Source organism: Dama dama, chromosome 24 (genome assembly GCF_033118175.1).
Source record: "Dama dama isolate Ldn47 chromosome 24, ASM3311817v1, whole genome shotgun sequence".
In the NCBI taxonomy this organism is placed as follows: Eukaryota; Metazoa; Chordata; class Mammalia; order Artiodactyla; family Cervidae; genus Dama; species Dama dama.
In genome coordinates, this window is record NC_083704.1 from 43,280,696 (window position 1) to 43,303,320 (window position 22,625).

At 39.9% G+C, this 22,625-nt stretch overlaps 1 protein-coding gene across 6 annotated transcripts in view; it reads left to right on the plus strand.

The window, feature by feature from the left end:
• The window catches only part of CADPS (calcium dependent secretion activator), a 468,107-nt gene that overhangs the window by 331,044 nt on the left and 114,438 nt on the right, over positions 1–22,625 (plus strand). For 4 of the 6 annotated variants that reach the window (XM_061129177.1, XM_061129180.1, XM_061129175.1 and 1 more), the window contains exons 13-16: positions 3,130–3,317; positions 18,969–19,070; positions 20,366–20,429; positions 20,855–20,978. In XM_061129177.1, coding sequence (XP_060985160.1) covers positions 3,130–3,317; positions 18,969–19,070; positions 20,366–20,429; positions 20,855–20,978 — 478 coding nt within the window. Of the gene's footprint in view, positions 1–3,129; positions 3,318–5,365; positions 5,525–18,968; positions 19,071–20,365; positions 20,430–20,854; positions 20,979–22,625 lie in introns of all 6 variants that reach the window. The other 2 variants (XM_061129176.1, XM_061129179.1) reach the window with 1 other exon arrangement.

Here is a 22,625-nt window from a genome sequence, read left to right on the forward strand (position 1 = left end):
TATTCTCAAGAGGATAATCGAGTTTGGCACCTACTTGTAGAGAACTTGTAAAAATTGCCTTAGTTTCTTAGTCTTCAAGATCCCCCTCCCACCTCATTCCAGATAATAAGACCCTGTGCTCCTGTCTCAGAAATGAATAGATCCTTTTGTTTATATTTTTAAAGATTAAAATGGTTTGTCAATAAAGTTCACTTCCCCTTTCATAAGCTTAATGGGTTTGGGTTTGTTTGTTTGGGTGGCTTTTTTCCCTACATAGTATTCAAATCACTTTTATACCCTTGGAGGGAATTTTTTTATGGTGCTTAAGATGGTTAGAAGTCCAACTCTCCCACAAGAGCATGGGTATTTCTTAAAATCCTGTTTTAAGCCTAGATTTAAATCATTTAAATGCAAAGGACTGCTATTATGTCTTTATTGGATTTCTGAAGATACATTCTGGGCTTTATACTATGCAATTTAAAAGAGACTCAATTTATTTTCTTCTGCAAACCAGAAATTGTTATTTCTTAAAGATAGACTATTGATCCCACTTTATAGATGAGAAAGGTGAGGGGAAAGGGTGCAATGGCTTTACACAGAGGAAAAGCCTCATCTCTGACTCCACATACTAAGATGAATGTATCTGTATATTGTTAATATTAATTCACTCAGGTTAACATTTTATTGATATCAACATAAATATAATGAAAATCTGGATTTTTTTCTTTAAATGACATGGCTTTCTCCTAAATCTGTTCCAATTTTTCTTTTAAATTCCTTTTTTTTGTTCTTTGTCAGAAGCCAAAATATTAAAATGACAGATAAAATAGTCTAAAAAACAGAAGATCATGTGGAATAATTTATTAATTTTTGTCTCATAAAAGATTCACTGATTATCTCAGGTTTAGAATCACATTATCAGAAGTCTGAACTTTGCCAAACTGAAAAGGAATACATCATTTTGACTTAAAAAAAAAAAAAAAAAAAAAAAGGCTTACCTTGCATTGCAAGGCAGTTTTTCTCAAATGTGTTTTCTGTGATTGTGTAATTATTCACATAATTATAAATTGTGTTCATGAAACTTGTAAGAATTTGCCTCTGAACTTAAATTGTTTCCTTTTATATATAATTCCTAGTCTCTTGAGGAATGTTTTTGAGACATATTATTTTCAAGACTTTTTTCAAATCGTACTTTCTTCAAACAGTTTTCTTTTTCACTAAGAAATTCATCACTGAGGAGTGAATGCCCTCTAAAAAATTAAACCAGAAATGAAATTTTGAAGCTTGCTTCCTGCTAGTCATATTCAGGCCTAAAAACCCCAAATTAATTGTGAATAGTGTAAAATAGTTTCCTTCCCTCTTTGTATACCTGTATGTATTAATCGTCATCCCCCAATTTCAGAAAATAAGAACCATTAAGAGGACCTCATCTCCTGCCTCCATACATTCCATTTTCTCATTATTACAGTCTTTTTTTCCAGTCAGTTTTGGAGACCGACCAGCAGGGATACATAAATTTTTCTGTGTCTTCGACTGAGCTCCTAATTGATATTTCTTCAACTCTTTTCAAAGCAGCTATTTTGGCATCTACAAAAGACTTGGTGTCATCTGAGTCGTAGAAAATATATTTTAATCTTTCACAGCAGTGTTGTTTCTAAGATTTAGCATTTGGGGTAGCAGATGGAGTGGCAAAGAAGTTGCCTATAGGGGCAGCCCACTGCCTCGACTACTCTCCCGCCCTCTGCAGTAACTTATCATTTGAAATAGGAAAGATGCCGTCTTTCGTCGGATGCATTGCTGAGCTGCATGTTGTCAATCGAAGATTCCCCGGATCCCTAGCACGAGATCCGAGTGTTGCGGGGGCCTCCCTCGCTGCACTTCTGTGGCCTCTACCTGCCACCCAGTCACTTTCTCCTTTTGCCTTTTCTCTCCCAGGATGGAGAGGTATATTCAAAAGATGACTCAGAGAAGACCCTCAAAGTAAAATTAGGTTTATATTTAAGATCATCCTAAATTCCCAGCTTACAAAGTACCACCTCAATTTTTATTTCTGGCTTCAGAAAGGTACTCAGACTGAAAGAAGTGATTTCATTACAGGCTTGTCCCAAGAGCGACTTTGAGCGGCAAGTCGCTGGGCCTTACTGAGCATCTTTTTTCTTAAGTGCTTGGTGGAGGCAGCAGTTTCTATACCGTGTCACCTCCTGATGTGCTCTGCATCAGAGATTCCAGCCCGATTCTTTTTTAGAGCAGAGTTTTGTGTGGTCCTGCAGCACGCAAATACATAAGAAGAAAACAAATGACTGCCAGGGAGAATATAAAACACTTAGCCTGGGCACAGGAAGCTCCTGTCAGTTTAGTTGAATCCTATATGATTCACAACTTGAGAACTTAAAGTCATGTTCTTTTTGGAAAGTTCTGTTATTATCTTCATTTTAAAATCTTAAAAAAAAAATTTTTTTTTTCTTCCAAAGTGAAAGGATTCATGAAGTCCTGGCATGAATGTAGATCAATCCCAGTATTTGTTAATGCTCCAGAGTATTAAAAATACAGAAGACATGGAGAACGGCAGAGCTGGGTTTGGGTCCTGGCTGTTTTGTATTATCTGTGAGCTCTTATTTTCATTTCCTCATGTGTGAAATAAAGATAAACCTGCCCTGTAGACTTCTCGAGGTTGTCATGGGCTCAACTAAAAGCTCTTGTCAAGGGTAAAGCACTGTACCAATTGAAGGCATTAATGTTAATATTTTCTCTTATCAGCAACCAAGACTTGGCCCTGGCCCCACTGCAGTGCTCTTAGGGTTTATGGTTCAGTGTTAAAGCAGTGGGTGAGACTCTTGCTTCTGGAATCTTGCCCTCTGCTAATCCATGCTCCGTCATTACTAGCTGTGGGGCACCGGGGAAACTCCATGCGGTCCCTGAGCTCAGGTTCCCCACCCGTCCGACAGGGAGAGCAGCACGGCCCTCAGAGGGCTCTGCTGAGGACCAACGCGCGGCTCTCACGGCTGACAGGGACCGTGCCCGGTGGGCGCGCAGGAAGTGCTGGCTCTGGCTGTTTTTAACCCCCTTCTCCAGTCACCCCCAGCTGTAGAGCTCTCCCCCAACTAAACCCAACCTGTATTTGAAAGACGGTCTCTCCTTTACCCCAATCAGGGCTGGTTCAGTCCTGGCCAGGTGTTTGTGCTAGACGAGTACTGCGCCCGGAACGGGGTCCGAGGCTGCCATCGCCATCTGTGCTACCTCAGAGACTTGCTCGAGCGGGCAGAGAACGGCGCCATGATCGACCCAACCCTCCTCCACTACAGCTTCGCCTTCTGTGCGTCCCACGTCCATGGGAACAGGTAGGCACGCGTCCGGGGGTAGTCCTTTTAAAAAGATGTTCAAGGTGCTGGCACTGGTTCACAGCTGGTCCTGCCCTTGCTGTCCTCAGTCTCCCCATTCCTATTCGCTCAGTAGGACAGACATGTCGGGGCACACACACCAGCCACCCAAACACAGAGAACGTACACACAGGTCTGACTTTCTTCTCCTTTCTTGAGTCTCAACAGAAACAGCAAACAGGACTTCTAGAGTGGTCTCTGAAGTTAGAACAGTCTAGACTCAGATAATAGCTGCTCCATTTGCTAGCATTGCCTGGGTAGCAGTTAAACCCTCTCTGCCTCTGTCTTCTCATCTGTAAAACAGGAAAGATAGAATCTTCACGGGATTGTTGAGAGAATGTACGTGGATATAAAAGGTTCAGCACAATGCCTGGAACATGGCAAGGGCTCAATAAATATCTGTCTTTGTTGTTGTTATCATTTATTTCATTAAAAAAAATGGCTGCTTACTGAAGGTCAGGAACTCTGGTACACCTTCCGCATACATGGTGAGCAAAAACTAGACATTAAGCAAAGGCAGAGTTACAGAGAAATTGATTCTTCGAGAAACAGGGATGAAATCCCATGGTAGCATTTAATGAAGGACAGTGATTCAGATGGGGTGGCAGGACGCTGGGAGAGTCTCCCTGAGGAAGTGATGCTTGGCCCGAGTACTGAAGTTGGAGTTGAGTGGTCCTGGGGGAAAGGAGGAGCATGTACAAATGCTCAGCAGAGGAAACTCAAGGGCTGAAGCAAGCAAGGTGATGCTAGGAGACGTAGATAATCATGGCACTTTGAATTTAACCAGAGAGCTGGGAGGAACTTCAGAGATCATGGTGGAGTCAACCCCTTCAGTTTATAGGTTTTACAGACAAGACCAGAACACCAGTTCTCCTAACTTCATACTAAGTACTTTCTTTCTTTAGACATTGCCCAGCTCCTGGAGGAAAAGATCCGTGTTCTCAATAATGCAAAAAGCAGTAAATAACTTAAGAATGGTACCATTTGGCTCTGAAGACCTGGAGTAAATTTCTGCACTGCCACAGCCAGTTTACTATCTCAGTGTGTGTAGCCTCACATTACTATAAAGAGAAGCCTCCATTACCCCGCGAACCCCTACCAATAGCCGGGGAAGGCACACCCAGGGAAAACTAGGTGGCTTCAGAAACCGAGCCTGCAGTTGAAAAGCTTGCTGCTCTGGGGAAAGTCTTACATGGGAGAATCCAGAATTGACAACTTTTTCTTTTAAATCAGAACTGTGTCCGTCATCTTTGCAAGCTATACAACTCTGGAATATCTGTGGGGTTGGTTTTGTGCTTTTCCTCTCTCTAGTGCTGGTAGATTTTATGAGATGCAACTTCAACATTTAGAGCTGGGTAACAATAGCACTGTAGGTTTGAATATTTAACAGGCAACAAGATTTTCATCACCTCCCATTGTTACCAGGTTTGCTAGCCCAGCACATGACCTTTCATTTGCATAAAAGATATTCATGAAAACTCTGATACCTGGGGACTATCTCTGCATAATTCTGCTTTTTATAAATATGTACACTTTGATGACTATCTGTTACAGCCTCTTGGACTGAATTCTTTAAAGAGAGAGAGAGAGAAGTTGCATTATATTCTCTGGGTTGTCACACTGTATTCTACATATGTTACTGAATAAGGAAGTGTTATAAAATAATGAAGTGTTTTTGTAAACTCCCTGGTAAACATCATCATGAATTATGATACACATTGTCTGGATTTCATATTGTAAGACTGCCACTTGATTCACAGTTAGGTTTATACATCTTGTCATGGAAACAGTTTTGGATTTCTTATTTTCTTTTCAGTTCTGATTTTCCTTATGCAAGTTTGCATCTTTTTTTTTTTTTTGCTTATTATTTTAATTTGAATGCATTTGCTCTTGCTGTTTGATGCATCCTTCTTTTTCTTTCTTTTGTTTGTGCATGTATGTGTGCTCTTGATTCTCCCATGGCTGGCCACACTCTGTGCATGCTCCATGCGACCACCCCCTCTCCAAAGTCAACAAATGCATGCGTACCTTGGTGGGCTGCCACCAAACACAGACCCTGAAGGGAGCAAAACTCCCTCCCCATCTGAACCAGAGGCTAAAAAAGATACCAAAAAGGAATCCAAAAAAAGAAAAAATCCCAAAACCCAGGCAAATCCAGAGCCTAAAAGGTAAGATGTTTTGTGTGTATTGGCTTGTGTTTTGGGATGTCTGTGACCTTTCCCTCTCCCCCATCTATGCTGAATCTCAGCCTTAACAAACAGCAAGCTTTGTGTATTCCTGAAGTCTCTGTTTGAAGGTGCACTTTAAAAAAACACGCTAGCAATGGACAAAAATATCATGTATTAGGACTGAATTTGAATCGGGTATTTAGTGACTCTTAAAGCATGTTCATATTGAAAAAAACTAATCTAGCAATATGTAAACAGAAGCATGAGTCAGATTGCTTTTTTTAGTGGCATCTAGTTAGGGGCCTGGTAGCTTAACAAGTCACTCATAATAAGCAACCCATGATTTATAATTTTGAAATTATGGTTAAGGAGCAAATAAAATGGGTTGGCATAAAATGAGTTTATACGTTTATAGTAGGTCCATCATTTTCAGCAGACCCTCTCAGTTCTACATTTATTGCATGAAAGTAATCCATTTTCAAATAATTGTTTATAATGCACGAAGTAATGTCTGTCACCAAATTAATGACTCCTCATAGAATCATTTATATGATGAAGTCACCTTGAAAATACTTTTAAGTTCTAAAATTATGTTTATCCTCTCTTGTTTCATGTGTCTTTTAGATATTCTTTGTGAATTGGTAAAATGGCGAATTGGTGGCTTTTATTCCCTTTTAAAGGAAATGAAGTAGGTGTACAGTTATATCCAGCATTATCCCTATGTCATTCTTCACCCTCCCTATCTTGCCCCAAATTAGCACTGACAGTTTAAAGTTCGTGGGGAGGTTTGGAATGGATGCTCTGACCCTGGCATTGCCCAAGGATGCAGAGTTCACAGGGAGCTCTGTCTGCTCTGTGCTTCACTGTGGATTTGCTCAGTTGAAACTTTCTAAGTCCTCACATTACATACAGTTCGCTGTAGGCAGACCAAATCAAAAGGCCAGTTTCACTTCCTAGGAAATGAAGCAGGCAGTGGATCATTGTATGCCAGTCTAATAGTGAAGGTCAAAGAAAGCCACGATTTCATGGCAACACCCACCTTCTGAACTTGCAGTGTACACAGAGAGGAGTGGAGTTTTTGTGTTTCCCTGTGTGGGTCAGAGTGCAGGGCAGAAGTAGCTTGCAGTCGGTAAGAAAATGCAGAGTATTATAGGTGCATGAAAAGGAGGCTTCTTTGGCTGCTGTCCAAGGTGCTGGTTTTGGCATGCTCAGCACTGAAGTGGAGCAGAGAGCAAATGGCTGCACTTCCTGGAGCCTGACCTGTTTCCTGTGCCATGAAAAACTACCAGGAAAGATTGTGAGTGGTACTTTGAGGCTTATACACATAAGGGTCTATATTTGCTATTTTTTTAAGGAAGAAAAAATCATAATCTTAAATATCTGTACTTAAGTGTGGTATTCTGCAGTCTACAAAATGCTTTTAACATATTCCTGTCTCCGTACATGTCACTTGCTGTAACATTTCAGGTCAGGTGCTTTTATACCCATTTTGCAGATGATGAAACTGAATGTCTGAAAATTTAGGTGGCAAACCCAAATATTCTGAGTCTAAAGTTCTTTGTACCACATCAGCACTGTATGTAGATTCTAAAGATCTGAGTGTTAGAGCCTGTTCTCAATAAATCTAAGATGGTCATATCTCATTTCGGTGCCTCAGTTTTCTCATCTGCAAAATAAGCACATAGAATTATAGCATCTGTTATACTCCATAAACCTCTAAAATTATCTTCCATGGGCTATATTAAATTAAATAGACCATTGTTAGATTTCATTAAAAAAAGTGTAATTAAAATAAGGATACTTATCACCATTTAATGTGTTTTCTATATGCAAAGTACTGTGTGAAGTGCTATTTACATATATTATCTCATTTTATCCTTAATGCTTCGCTGTGAGATCTGTATTATTATTACTGTCACCTAACAGATGAAGGGTTTGAGGCTCAGATAAATTCAGTCACTGTCTTCAGTGAACATGGTTCACATAGCAAACATGATTGTTCTCTCTTTGGAGCTTGAATTCGTAACTTCTCTGCCTTATTACCTGCCCAGCATTAGCACTCTGTGTGGTGTGAGATGCAAATTCAGCCCATTGAATATGAGTTTCAACATTTCCAGGTGACCTACTGTAGCAGCTGTCTGAATTAATTAAAGAAATTAATTTAAAAGATTAATTAAAATTTTCCATTTTTGTCCTGAAGATGTCCACAGTTAGTCTGGCCCACCTGGTGATTTTGACCTTGTAGAAAAAGAGTGTATCTGGAGCTTAGGGCCACCTAGAGGAGAGGTTCCTTTGAGCACCAATTAACACTGGAAAATATTTTCCTACCTCTCTCACCAGGATGAACACTGTTTGCATGTGGACAGGTTATCTCTTCTTTGACTCACAGTAAGAAGGAACTCATGACCCATGGAAACAAACTGCCCTTTAACTGAATTTAACTCAACAATAGATTCCATTCCTATTGTCATCTCACAACCAACTTTAGGTAAAAAGTAGCTTTTTGTCCAGTTATTAATTTTTTTTACCTATTAATAACTCAGCAGCCCCAAACATGGAGGCAGAGCCCAGCTCTGCTGCAGCTAGACATCATTAGTGATCACTCAGGTGCTGGTGACTGAGTTTATCCCATCTTCTCTGAAAGCCTGTGCTGCATCGTTGTGAGACACTATGGCTGTTACTGTTGTCAGTCGCTAAGTTACGGCTCTCACTTTTGCAGCCCCAGGGACTGAAACCTGCAGGACTCCTCTGACTATGGGATTTCCTAGGAAAGACTACTAGACTTGGTTGCCATTTCCTTCTCCAGGGGATCTTCCCGACCCAGGGATCAAACCCACATCTCCTGCATTGGCAGGCAGATTCTTTACCACTGTGCCACCTGGGAAGCCTAACACTATGCCTACTTGAATCCAGAGCATCTAATCCAGAGTAGACATGCCTGGTCAGTTTCTCTGTTCATGATGCCAAGCAGTGGAAGATAGTGGAACCATCGACATGTCTGGAATCTTTGAGATTCTTGACTTGGGGTGGTCTCTTCCCCAAGGGACACTTGGCGATGTTCGGGGCCATTTCGATTCTCGCTTTGTGCTGCTGTTGTCCTCTGGTGGGTGGAGGCCTGTGATGTTTCTAAAGATCCTGCAGTACACGGGGCAGCCCCCTGCAAACAGAACCCAAAACATCAAACTTCCAGGTGTTGGGACGGAATCTCTCCTTTTTATTTGGATTTTGGTTCCTTTTATACAGGCATAGTCTGTGTCTAAAGGCTTGACACTGATGTTCAGCTTGTGCAGGGGTTGTCACAGACATCACATGGGAAGTTTGTAAAAATGGAGAGAATGAGGTCCCATCTTCAAGTAATTCGGTTCAGCAAGTCTTCGATTGTGCCAGGCATCTACCCTTTTTAATCATTTCCTCCCCACGTATTTCTAAGGCATTTGGTCTTCAGATCCTACTTACTCAAGACCTTGGTGGTCAAACTTAGCTGCACATTGGAATCACTTCAAGAGCCTAAAAAATTTTGATGCCTTAGCCCCACCAGCAGTGGTTCTGATTTAGTCTAGGATATGACCTAAGCATCTTGGTTTTAAACCCTTATGTGTAGCAGCATTTAAGAACCATTGATTGAGGGAACACTAGTATGAACTAGCTCTTTAAAACTGAGCCCATTTTTGCAAAGAGAGAGGGGAAAGAAAAGGAAAATGTGAGTACGTTCAGCTGGTTGCTCTTGGCGATCATCAAACCCACAGATGTAAATCACTATATCTTCTAATTTTTAAATCAGCTCCTAAGGTTGCAGTACTTAATTTTCACCATAATATTTTTAGTCTTCTTTCTAGATGACATTTAGATTAACATCACTTTGGTCACTGTCCCACAGTGACAAGGCAATCAAACAGCTCTGATGATTGCAAGTTGCGTCAATGTTCCTTGGATCCCTTTATTATTGGGATTGGAAATTTTTCTCATTTACATTATTATTTAACATTTCTTGAATGCCAGTGCTGCTCTTCACATATGGCCTGCGGAGAAAGTACATTGTATCAGCAATTAACAAATCCATAATGCCAACCGCCCCAATCCAAAGTAGGCTGCATAGATTAATGCGTCTGTAAGCAGATGCAAGAGGGCATGAGTCCTAAAAATCTCTGAAAATGTGTCCAAGGATGCTTTGGGGAGATGGATTTGAAGCCAAGGTGCTGCTTGTGTGCAGAAACCATGTGATCCCTGTGGCTTAGTCACTGAGCACTCAGATGGAACTCACTTTTCTCCTGTTACTCCTGTTTCTAAGTCAGTGAGTGGTTCCACCCATCCATTTGCCCAAGACAAAACCTTGGGAGCAGTCCTTGATGTCTCCTTCCTCAGCGCATCACAGGGATTTAGTTACTGTGCCCTGCCAATGCTTTCACATCTCTCAAGTCGGCCTGTTTCTCCTTATCTTCAGGACCACTGCCAGGGTTCCCGTCTCTAACTTCTCTCCCCTGGACCACAGCACTTGCTTTATTGTCCATGTCCTTGCCTTCAGTATGGGTCCCAATCCATGTCATATCATGGTTGCCTTTATTTATTGTGGGGGGAATGCCTACCTAGAAGTAAAGGAGTCATTTTGCATATGTATTTAGTTTTTCCTTTTTTCTCCAGTATCTCCTTCCCTCCTTTCTTGCCTCCCTTTCTCTCTGTGTTACACACACATGCAGCCATCAGGACGTTATGTCTGGTGCTTCTAACTCTTCCTCCCCAAAAAAGAGAGAAAAGAGGATAGCAGGGTAGTTCTGTGTTTACCAGCCTGTGAATGCAGCAGTTCGGTAGCAGGCAGGCGGGGTGGGGGCTGACAGTGACGTTCACACCCCCGGCCCCATGTTACACGCGGACACAGGCCTTATCTCACTTGTGGACAGGAGCACCTGGCTGGTTGGCCTCTCAGCTCCGAGTGTGGTGTCGGCCTTAAACGCGTCTACGTCATTCTCTAAATCCTAATGAACCAGCCTCACCTAATCAGACGAAGGAGAGGAGGGAAAAAGTCCAAAAATATTTCGTGTAAAAGTCTGCATCCCAAGAAGAAATTCTCTCTAGAGCTTGTATGCTATCTTTTAACCCATGTGACTCTCTTCCTGAAGGAAATTTGCCCCATGAGAACAGCAGATTTTCCAATTCAAACATAAAATCTTATATGAAATGTGCTGGATGTCTGTCCCATTGGTGCATAACAAAAAATTCAAATAATGTGCATTTTTCTTCTAAAATTCCACTGTTGTGTCCTTATGCTGTGCTCATTGGTACAAAATATATTTTCAGATATCATACCCTTTTTAGGGTAGATGTGATACCCAAAAACTCTGACCACTGATATTACTGCTCTGAACCACTCAGAAATCTCTATATAGGGTCATAGCGTATTCAAGGTAGAATTTAAAACCTTGGTGTCTTTGCTTGTCTAGAAATAAAGAAACTCATTTCTTCGTTTAGTCCTCAAAAAGAAAAATCTGTAGTAAAAATTTTAGAAATTGGTCCTTCTCTGGAGAAAGAAATATGCACTCTCCTACAATACATACATTTTATATCACTTTTCTTATCATCTCTGGGGCTCTTGCTTCACTCAGCACCTGGGCAGAGCCTAAGCCACTTTGATTAATGTCCTTGTGCCAATAACTTACACATTCTGAGATTGTTCAGTAGGGAGAGACTTCTATCACTCCCATCCTTATAAGAGAGTAAAGACACCTCCTGATATTGTTGGGTTTTAGCTCCATGTTTAAAAAAGCAGTAAACAAGTCACAAAAAACCTGACTTGTGTATTTTTGCCCTGGTCTAACCTCTTTCTCAAATTGACTAAAACCAGTCTCAAGAATCTTCACTATGCATTTGTAATGTTGTAGAAACTGGTTGCTGTTGCTTCCTAGCTTACTCTTTGTGATACAAACACTTTGATATATTTGTTTTAGCAGCGTGTCTGAGCCCCAGGGCATCAGGGCATAATTAGAAAAGGGCATGGGCTGGAGGGAGAGGAGAAGGAAAGGGTAAGGCTGGGCTTTCATAATGAAGCAGTGACTACAGGATGTGAGAGTCCTAATTACAATTTATAATTAAGCTAGAGATTATACAAACCATCCAGATGAGCAAGTGGGGATGCCTCCTTTTGAGATGTGCTGCTTTGGTGTTCTTAAACATGGAGTTATTAACCACTTGAAAGAGACAAAGGAAAATATTCCACAATAGGATTAAATTCAAAAGTGTCATTTTGAAAGTTGTAAGGATTAAGAATTGCTAGAAGTCAATTTTTAAAGAGAGAGGTTAAGAGTTTGTGTTTAGTCTGAATGTTCTATTTAGGGACCATTGCAAGGAACGGCTACTAAAATATTCTGTTCCACTCTGACCCTTTCAGCTTTCATGTTTCTGGGCTGGAACAATTTTGTAGCAAGCAGGATTCGGTTATCTTGCTTGTTTAAGGACATTTTCATGGATCCATACTGCGGTCTGCAGGCATGCATCCATTTGGAGAGAGAGAATATATCGTGTTTACGGTGCCTGCACCGGCATATGTGGACATTTGCATTTGGAGAGAAAGTATATTCCCACTTCAGCTGGAGTTTTACCCCTTGTTGATAGTGATTGGAGCTTAAAGCTGGCTGAATGCAGAGAGGTGGACCAGGCACGCTTTCCCCTTTTGTTGAATTCACACATTTCGTTTCACACTGGATTCTGCACTTGATTACCAGATAGATGCAGTATCAGAACACATCCATCAATTAATCCAATAAGTTTCAAATTAATTTAGTAACCTGACCTTCTTGAAGAGATATCTTACCTTCCAAATGGAGGTTTTGTGGCCCAGCACCCTGTTGGCAGAATAATTAAATGCTAGGACTCCATGTGCCCACCTGGGTGTCTTAACGGCAATTTAACAGTCTCAAAGAGGTCAATTCACTTTCACAAAACACAAGGTAGTTTGAATTCTTTGCCTCAGTTGTTCACAGTTAATTTCAAATATCAAGATAAAGCATTCTCACATTAAAAGCCTCATGCTTAATCATATTGGATTAATCCTACAGTAGACATTAAGTAACAAGCTCTAGCTCAGAAACATTTGGGCAAAGGAAGAAGAATTTGCAGTACTAGTTCTGAAGTGTGGGCAGCTGGGTTAGGGTCACTTTAATCTGATTTAAAAAAAAAAAGAGAGAAAAACACAACTCTAGATGTATTATTATTTGTGACATGGCTCAAGATGGGAGGCTGTGAGGAGAATGAAGATGACAGAACTGGTGCTAACCATTGTGACAATAACTTGAAGAGCAGCCGACGTGACATCTTTCCTATCGTGCTGCCGAAAATGTCAGCTTTGTGAAGGACAGTGAGAAAACGGTTTGCCGAAAACTTGAAAGGTGGATTCCGGAGATGCCTGTTGTGTCAGATGCAATATAGTCTGTCGTGGCCCGAGAGACCCACTTCTGGCTCCAGCAATGGCCTGCAGGTGGGAGAGCTTCCAGTCTTCAACAGGGCTCCAAAAATGACTGCAATTGACCTGCATATTGTCTCAAGTTTGTGGGATCATGATACACAAGAAGTGAGTGGTTAGCCAGTGTGCAGTTAGGTGCAACCAGTGACCAGGGATCACATTTCCTTGTTGTGTGTGTGTGTTTGTAAAGCCAGATTCAAAGGCATCAACATTTCTACTAAAATTAAGCACATGGGAGAGGAGGGAATGTGTACTTTATGCATGTACATCGGTTCGATGTAAGGAACAAAAACTAACTCTGGATAATCTAAGCAAAAGAAAGTTTATTGGGATCATGCCAGGAACCTCAAAGAAAGGGAGGGGAAAACTGGGATCAAGGCAGTGACTGGAAAGTGGGAAGCAGGATGAAAGCCATGTGCCGTCCTGCCTGCACATTAGAATAACTTAGGGCATTAAACTGACGACGTGTAGGCCTCGATGCAGACACTCTGAGTCAGAGATCAAGGGGGGGACCTCACAAAGCTCTCTCCTGGTTCTAAGGTACAGTCACAGATTAAGAACTACAAACATGGGGAGACAGGCTGAGCAGGGCACAGCTGCTAGCATGAGCAAACCCCATCTGTTTCTTTTATCTTTGCGTTGTTTCTTTGATGTAGAAGTTCCAGGAAAGAGTGTCCAGTTGGCTGAGTGTAGTTCATAGTCCAACTAAGATGTCCAGTGACCACCCAAGGGAGGAGCTGGCCTGTCCGAAGCCTTCAGCATTGACAACAGAGTAGGCCCCTCAGTTTATGCACGGTGCAGCCAAGGGCATTCCTCCAAAGGAGATCTAGGTGCCCTAAGGAAGTGGCAGTGGCCCCTAAGACGTACAGAAACACCAGCAGAAAATGCAATAGGATCCAAGAGAACGGAGGATTCAGGCTCCTAGACATGTGTCCTGAGTGAAGAAGCATCTCCGCCTGGGATTTGCTAGGTAGGAGTGTAAAGATCCAGCTTCAGCCCTCCTCTTCTCTCATTCTTTTTGATTCCTTAAGTGTTAGAAGTATTGAGAGCAGAACAGGATGCAGAGCCAGTTTTATGACAATTATAGAATCACCCCCAAATGTTTCCAGAACGCAGAAACAAAGCGTGGCTTCTGAGCGACACCAGTACAGTTCTTCTGTTTATTTTGCAACCAGAACTGCTTGGAATGGCACCTTGGAAACAGTGCAAATGCCATTTTTGGAAGGGGTTGCTAGCTTCGTTAAGTGGACTGTGTACTTCTTAGAAAAATCTCTGGTTCCAGATTCACTCTAATCCAAGAGAAATCCTGAACCAAAATACCCTTTCATGTATTCAGCCACCCACCAAATATTTTCTTGCTCTCTAAGGCAGTGGTTCTTAAAGTAAGGTTCTCCAAACCAGCAGGATCAGGGAACTTGTTAGAAAGGCCAGTTCTCAGGTCCCACCGTCCCCAATGATCATACCCCCACACACCCACAGTCTGAGGTAGCCCCACAGTCTGAGGTCTTACAGGCTTTCTGTGTGATTCTAAGATAGGCTCGTGTGGCCCCTGTTCTGGGGAAAGTATTTTATTGCTTCTGGGAGAACCATGTTCCCCAGAATATTGAACAGGATTTTTCAGTTAGTAGATCCATGTAAACCTGTACAGTTAACACTGATGAATTATAGGGGTCAATGGAAAAGAAATTGATGTTTGACAGAATTTTCAAAAACTATTTGAAATCAATGCAGCCAAGGTTATTTTTGCTTTTTAACTGATAAGAGTGACAATCTGTGATCTTAGACAAATTTTATTATTCCTGCATTTCTCTCCCTCGATTTGTAAAATAACATCCCCCATTACCAGCATCATTTCAGGGCAATTCTGGCAATTACAAATAAATGTGCGCTGGATGTCTAAATCATGATATGTTTTATCACCTGTTTTTGTTGGTGAACTCTGCACTGTGCATCTTACAGACTCAGATTAGTTTGTTTCATTTATTTTAAAATGAAAGTGTTCACACTGCCATAGGTGATTAAGAAGCAAATTTAAGAAAAGATAACAATTTTTGATTGTTTACCTTTTTTGAATAGGGAGATTAACAGTGCTCACAAAGTAATCCAAGGAGACATGGAAGCTGCCATCTGATACATTTAATCATTATAAATGTGAATCATTAAAACAAAAGGGGAAAACATCATAAATGTTATGTTTATAATGCCATTTATAGTGAGAATTACAGGAAAGCCAGGCACATACTAAATGTTCAGTTTTTATCATCTCAAACACAAATCTGAGAGCTGCTTCCTAATTGCCTAATTGCCTTAGAAGGCTTGTTGGGTAAGGAAGGAATGATATTCTTCACACAGAGGTTTATTTCCTAGTAATGGCCATAGACATCTCTGGCTGCCTCTGTGAAATGGTTTTCAGGCTTTTCTAGTGATCTATAAACTCCTCTCTGAATTGTGCCTTATATTTAATAGCATTTTTCTCTGGCTTAATTCCCCACTAAGAAACAAAATGCTTAAAATATGGCTTAACTTTTCCCAAATTGATTGCAGGTATGCACACACAATGACTGTATAAATGTGTATTCAGTGCATGAGTGAGCTGAATTTTGTGTAAACAAAATCCAAAAGCCATAGCCAGAGGAAGTTTTAGGTTATAACAGACACATGAGATGTTTCTACAGAAAGTGTCACATGTATTTTGTGGGGCCAATGAATTCATCCTGAGTTTTAACTACAGATTTGTGGGCATTTCATGTTTTAAAAAAATTTTTTAATAAATTTCATAAAGTAACATTTGAGATTTTTCTGAAAATTTAACAGTAAGGGCACATGTATAGATTCAAACTGCCTACCTGGTATTTACTGTTTTGCATTTACTTAAGTTTAGGAGGGTGTCAATAAATGCACAGTGTAGGATTTTACTGTTAGGGGTATTTTCTACAAAATGGGGGAGAGGAAGTTTTTTCTTTTTTCAAATAAGGCATTTTTAGTACTTAAAAAGAAGGGAAGCTGACCAATAAACCCCTAACAGGAGGTACACTGCTATCATTTGCCAAGTCTTTTGTGCAGTCAGACTGGTCTAGTATACAGGATTTTCCCAACTTCTGCTGGATCCTTGAGAAGGCCTATAAATAAGACCATTTGTTTGGTCTCAAGATGACTTGCATTTGCAAACTGAAGAATGTTCCAATAGAAGTTTCATGGTGACGCACCAATCTGCAAACTGGCTCAGCCAGTAGTCAAAACAAGTCACTACAAGATCTGGGTAGCTGAAGACTTTGAATGGGTCAGATTATCCTACGTCTAATTTGGCACAGATAAGTTTGGGCTATAAATATGCAGCCTTCCTTTGTATTCTCAACTTGAATGGGCCAGAGGAAATAAGGAAAATGTGTGTGAACCTATTGGTGATTCAGAAACATGAGAATACTGGGACTAAACTGAAGTTCACTTATTTATGCTGGGTCATTCCTTTTTATTAAATGAGCAGCAGATCACTAAGATCAAAAGTGTAGTTTGTTGTTTTTTCTGCTTTTATTGAGATATTGACATATATGATGTAAGTTTAAGATGTACAATGTGATGATTTGATACATGTATACATTTTTAAATGATTACTGAAATAAGGTTCATCAACACCTACATCCCCTCATACACTTACTGTGTGTGTCTGTGTGTCTCTATGTGTGTGTTGGAAACATTTAAAATCTACTTTAACACTTTCAAGTAAGTAATACAGTACTGTTCATTATAATCACCATACGATATATTAGATCCCCAAAACTTACTCTTCTTATAGCTTCTTATAGCTTTACCCTTTGACCAACATTTCCCCATTTCACTCACTCCCTCACCCTGGCAACCACCATTCTACTCTCTTTTTCTATGAGTTCAGCTTCTTTTGATACTACATATAAGTGATATATGTTTATCATACACATATCACTGTATATCTTACTCTGTCTCATTTATTTCACCTAGCATAATGCCCTCAAGGTCCATCCATGTGGTCACAAAAGCAGTATTTCCTTCTTTTTTGTGGCTGAATGATATTCTACTTTGTATATATCACATTTCCTTTATTGATTCATCTGTGTCAATAATATTGTCAATACCCAACTTCGGTTGTCTCCTTATCTTGGCTATTGTGAATAATGCTGCAGTTAATACAAGGTGCAGTTGTATCTTGAAGATAGTGATTTCCTTTTTTCAGATATATACCCAGAAGTGGAATTACTAGATCACATGGCAGTTTTATTTTCAATTTTTGAAAAACCTCCATACTGTTTTTCATAGTGGCTGTGTCAGTTTACATTCCTACCAGCAGTGCTCAGGGGTTCATTTTTCTCCACAGACTCACCAGCATTTATTTGTTGTCTTTTTGTTTTGAGAGCAGCTATTCTGACAGGTGTGGGGTGATAGTTCATTATAGTTTTGATTTGTATTTCCTTGTTGATTAATGATGTTGAGCATCTTTTCATGTACCTGCTGGCTATTTATATGTCTTCTTTGGAAAAATGTCTATGTCCTCTGCCTATTTTTAATCAAGTTATTTGGGTCTTTGCTGTTTTTTTATGAGTCCCTTCTGTATTTTGAATAGTAACCCCTTATCACAGAGATGGTTTGCAAATATTTTCTTTCATTGTATAGATTGTCTATACATTTTGCTATGGAGAAGCTTTTTAGTTTGCTAAAGTGTCACTTTTTTGTCTTGTCTGTTTTGTTTGTGCTTTTGGTGTCATATTCAAAAAAAAAACATTGCCAAGACCAATATCAAGGAACTTTTCCCTATATTTCCTGCTAGGATTTTTACAGTTTCGGGTCTTTAGTCCATTTCAAGTTCTTTGTTGTGAGTGCTCTAAGATAAGGGCCCAACTTCATTCTTTTGTATGTGAATATCCAGTTTCCCAATACCATTTATTGAAGAAATTGTCCTTTCCACATTGACTACACTTGGCTCCCTTGTCAAGTATTATTTGACCATATGTGCGAGGGTTTATTTCTCAGCTCTCAACTCTGATCCATTGATCTATATGTTTTTATGCCAGTACCATACTGTTTGATTACTGCAATTTTATAGTTTGAATTCAGGAACCATGATGCCTCCACCTTTATTCTGCCTTCTCAGAATTGCTTTGGTTATTTGGGGCTTCTGTGGTTCCTTACAGATTTTAGAATTTCTGTGAAAAAAATTCCATTGGAATTTTGATAGGGATTGCATAAAATATATAGCTGACTTAAACAGTATAGATATGTTAACAATATTAAATCTCCTAGTCCATATATACAAGATATTTCCATCTGTTTTCTTCAGTTTCTTTCATAAAGGTCTTATAGTTTCTACACTGTCTTGTAATTTGTTCTTTAGTTACTATATAAGTGGTTAAATTAATCTGCACATCTGTAATTATGGAAATTGAGTCATTTATCGGCATTGAGCTCTGGGAAAGATAGACACTTACGGGGCACCTGGTTTTCATAGGAGCTTGTGTGCGTAATTCAGGAGTCTCAAACCTAAGTGCCTGCAAGAGATTCAGGTAACGCAAAGTAGAAATGTGGACTAGAAGAGCGACCTGCCACGGCCAAGGAGGAAGCTGTTTCTGCCCCTTGCCAATTAATGCCAGTTGGTCCACATTTCTAAGAGAACTGTATAATAAAACTTTCCTAATTAAAAAAACAAATGTTGGCAAGCAGTTCAAAATTTTCAGGAGCTGTGATCCAAACAGAACAGATCTAGAAGCCGCTTTAGCCTGCAAGCCACCACTTTATGCATTTTACCATTTCACAATAAATGAGCGACAGTTCTGCAAATGTCTCCAAATGATAACCTCAGCGTACCCCGTCCCCTCTAGTCACCAGCCGAGAAGTGGGACTTCTCCTAAGGTCACGTCGATCACTGTAGTTGTTCTTCTAAAATGGACAGTTTCCTCCTGCTAGAGATTTGATTTGATGGTGTCAGCATATGAGGTTCCCATCACCTCATGACATGTCTCCTTTCAGGCCTGATGGAATCGGAACTGTGACTGTTGAAGAAAAGGAACGTTTTGAAGAAATCAAGGAGAGGCTCCGAGTTCTGTTGGAAAATCAGATTACACATTTTAGGTAAGGATCTGGGGCTAAAGGGCTTTTTAGGAGAATGAGCCCGGGGAGGGGCAAATTAAGGGCTTATTAAGGGCTTGATTTTCTAAAACTACAAATCTATCAGAGACACACTGGATGTTTAAAAACAGCTAAATGAGGACTTACTGTATAGCATGGAGGACTAAACTCAATATTTTATAATAACCTATAAGTGAAAAGAATCTGAGGGGAAAAAAAAAATATATTTATATATATATGTAACTGAACCACTTTTGCTGTGCGCCTAATACTACTACAATGTTGAAAACCAGCTATACTTAAAAAAAGAAAAACGTGAAATAATGAATGAAAAAGCCAACTCTCAGAGAGAGTTGCCATAGGAATCAAGTTATAGCATAGCATAAGACAAGAGTTCGCTAATATTCTGGAGACTTAGAAATCTTAAGTTCATTTTATTTCCACTAAAAGAACAAAGCCCTCTTTGCATAAGCTGTCCTGTTCCCTTTGTACCGTGAGGCAGTGTCTTGAAAGGCTTATGACTGCCCGAAATAGTCTCTAGAATTATCTGTGTCATCAAAAAACCTCCTGGATAGGGACTCCCCTGGTGGTACAGTGGGTAAGACACGGGTTTTCACTGCCATGGACCCAGGTTCAATCCCTGGTTGGGGAACTAAAATCCCACGGACCGTGTGGTGCAGCAAAAATAAATAAAAATCTGTGTGTGATACACATTAAAAAAAAAAAAAGAAAAAAAAAAGAAAAAAAGCCCTGGATAAATCCTTACTGGTTGTATACTCTATGCAAGATACATTGCAAGTAACAAAAGATCAAATAGCAATTAAAAACTACAATCAAGGCAAGACAATTAGCAGAATCATGAATTTGCTCAAAATACACTCTTGTATTTCCTATCTTAATCCTCTAGGGATTTAGGTGTGTTTGAAGTTTAGCTTCTTTCAACTAAAACTATTTCTTAATGCCAGTCTCAATAATTATATATAAGGTCATAATTGAGCTAACAAAGGGTTCTGCTTCACAATAGAAATCTAAACAGAACCTTATGTCATCACTGGAAATATTCTTTTCTGTTGCAGACATTTGCAGAGTCTCTCTTTAGTCATTATTCACACATACACATATATATACATTATATACACACATATATGGTGTGAATTCAGATTAACATAACACAACGTGACAAAATAAAAAGCATTCTCTGTTCCTCAGAGAGAGTTGCCATAGGAATCAAGTTATAGCATATTTCATGCTAAAATGCAATCAGTTCGGCAACCTGAACATTTTTCTGTCTGTTTTAGGTATTGCTTTCCATTTGGTCGACCTGAAGGTGCTTTGAAAGCTACCCTCTCACTCTTGGAAAGGGTAAGAATGAAAATAAAAGACAGATGACATGTACACAGAGACATGAACATCATTGTGATGAAATATTGTGGTTGAATGACCTCGTTTTTAGAAGATTTTTTTTACCGTATTTTTACCTCGCTTCTCGTTTTTAGAAGATTTTTTTTACCATTAATCAAATATCAGAATAAATATGAGAAAACTGCCAGTCTCTCAAATAGTTAAGATACATTGATGATATGCTCCTAACCTTTCCATGAATCATGGACAGGCTTTGACAGCCTAACTGTGCACTGGAATTTTTTATTTTGTCTCTAACCGTGGTGCTTGATCAATATTAAGTTGCAAACAGGCATTCACAATTAATTTTAAACTGAATTATTTAAGTATGAATGGGTAACACATTTCATTGAACCATTTGAAGAACCTTGTTTTTCCACCTGTAGGTCTTGATGAAAGACATTGTAACCCCAGTGCCACAAGAGGAGGTAAAAGCAGTCATCCGTAAATGTCTAGAGCAAGCTGCTTTAGTCAACTATTCTCGACTGTCAGAGTATGCCAAAATTGAAGGTAAGACCCCCTTCTGCCCCCAGTTTTTAATTGAAATTTTGGTATGCCTCCCTGGGGAAGTCTTTCTCTTTCCTGACAGGCACCAGAAAATAGTGGCCCACCTCTGTATTTAAGCTGAAAGTTGAAAGCACTTGAAATGTGATAGCTTCCTCGGCTGTGGCCACATAAATGAGTTCAAGAACAGGGGCTCAGGAAACAGTCTTTGTAGAAAAGGATGTTGAATATAGGATGTCATAGGACAACCAAGATCCTTCGAAGAGTTGGTGTTGGCCCTAACTTTGCTCTGCGGCTAATGTTTTTCTATGAAAGAGCTCTGTAGGATGGCTACCTTCTTTAAATAGAGGAAAGCTAAACAGTTTGTTGTCCACTGTTCATTGCATTGGAAGTAAAACAAGAATTGAATAAAGCAACGTCAAGATTTTGCTTAACTCTTTCTTGCCCCTTGAACATATCTTGTCTCTTGGTAGCTTTTCAAACTTGATGGCAGGTTAGTGTTCCACTGTCTCTGATGGCTCCTGGTTTGTTATAGATCTTGTTCAATCTTGCTACTCCAAACCTAGGATGGTTGTTATCACTCCCCTTTCAGGTTTTAGGGCTGTGGTCACTAATGACCAAGTAATCGTCCAAAGGCACTTTGAGTCCACCCTACTTGAGAAGATATGGTTCTTTGGGACCTGTTTGTTTGCAAAGGTATTAATTACTTTTCATTGTTACCCTGTTGGCTGCTATAGGGTGATTTGAAAACCACACCCAACTTGACCCGTGGTGTAAGTGTATAAATGTGGAAGTTCTGTGTGCAAAACTCACTGTGTCCGCATCCTGGAATCCGATGTTCTCTCCCTTGTGAAACACCCAATCAATCCAGCAAATACTCATTGTCTGCCTTTAGGACATGACTGGAAAAAAAAAAAAAAAGAGAGAGAGACCTAATTAACTACTATAGCCCCATCACTTACCCTGCCAAAGTTCTTGTTTCCTTAGAGAATTAGGTTAAGATCATGTCAAATTTGCAGTGTTCTGTACATTCCGTGTCCTCCCTCTCTCAATTTTGTCTGTCTGACAATGCAAATTGTGTACCAGTGGTAATGAATTCGTTGTTATGCATCCAGGGAGAAACACTTAAGAATTGGGCACTAAAAGGATGTTTATCAACTCTTGACTTGGTAATGAGTGACAAAAATAGAGGAACAAGTAGATTGTTAAAGGGCTATATTAGCAAATAATGATTCCAGCATTTACCTTGCCAGGACATAATGATTGGTTGTATTTGTTAAAGTCAACTGGGGACCTAATAATTCTAGGCCAGGCCAGAGATGGGATGGGATCAAGAAACATTCGGTTGCCATGTCTGCTGACTCGTACATAGGTCTTGGTCTAGCTATGACTAGTCTTTTGGTAAGATCTGCTCTCTTCTTTCAGATAAATATATCCAAAAACAAACTTTAAGATCTGTAAGTAAAAATGCATTCGTTTCCAAAGTAGATCAGCTGGTCTGTAATTTCCTTTTGTGCCTCAATTCTTCTTGGTTGTGTTAATTATCTTTTGCACTGTGACTTTTAGGTCTGGGGATTCTTTGAAGAAATCAATCTTTTTTTTCCAACTCTCTTGTCAGAGAAGTACCTCATTCCACACTACCTGCTCTCTTCC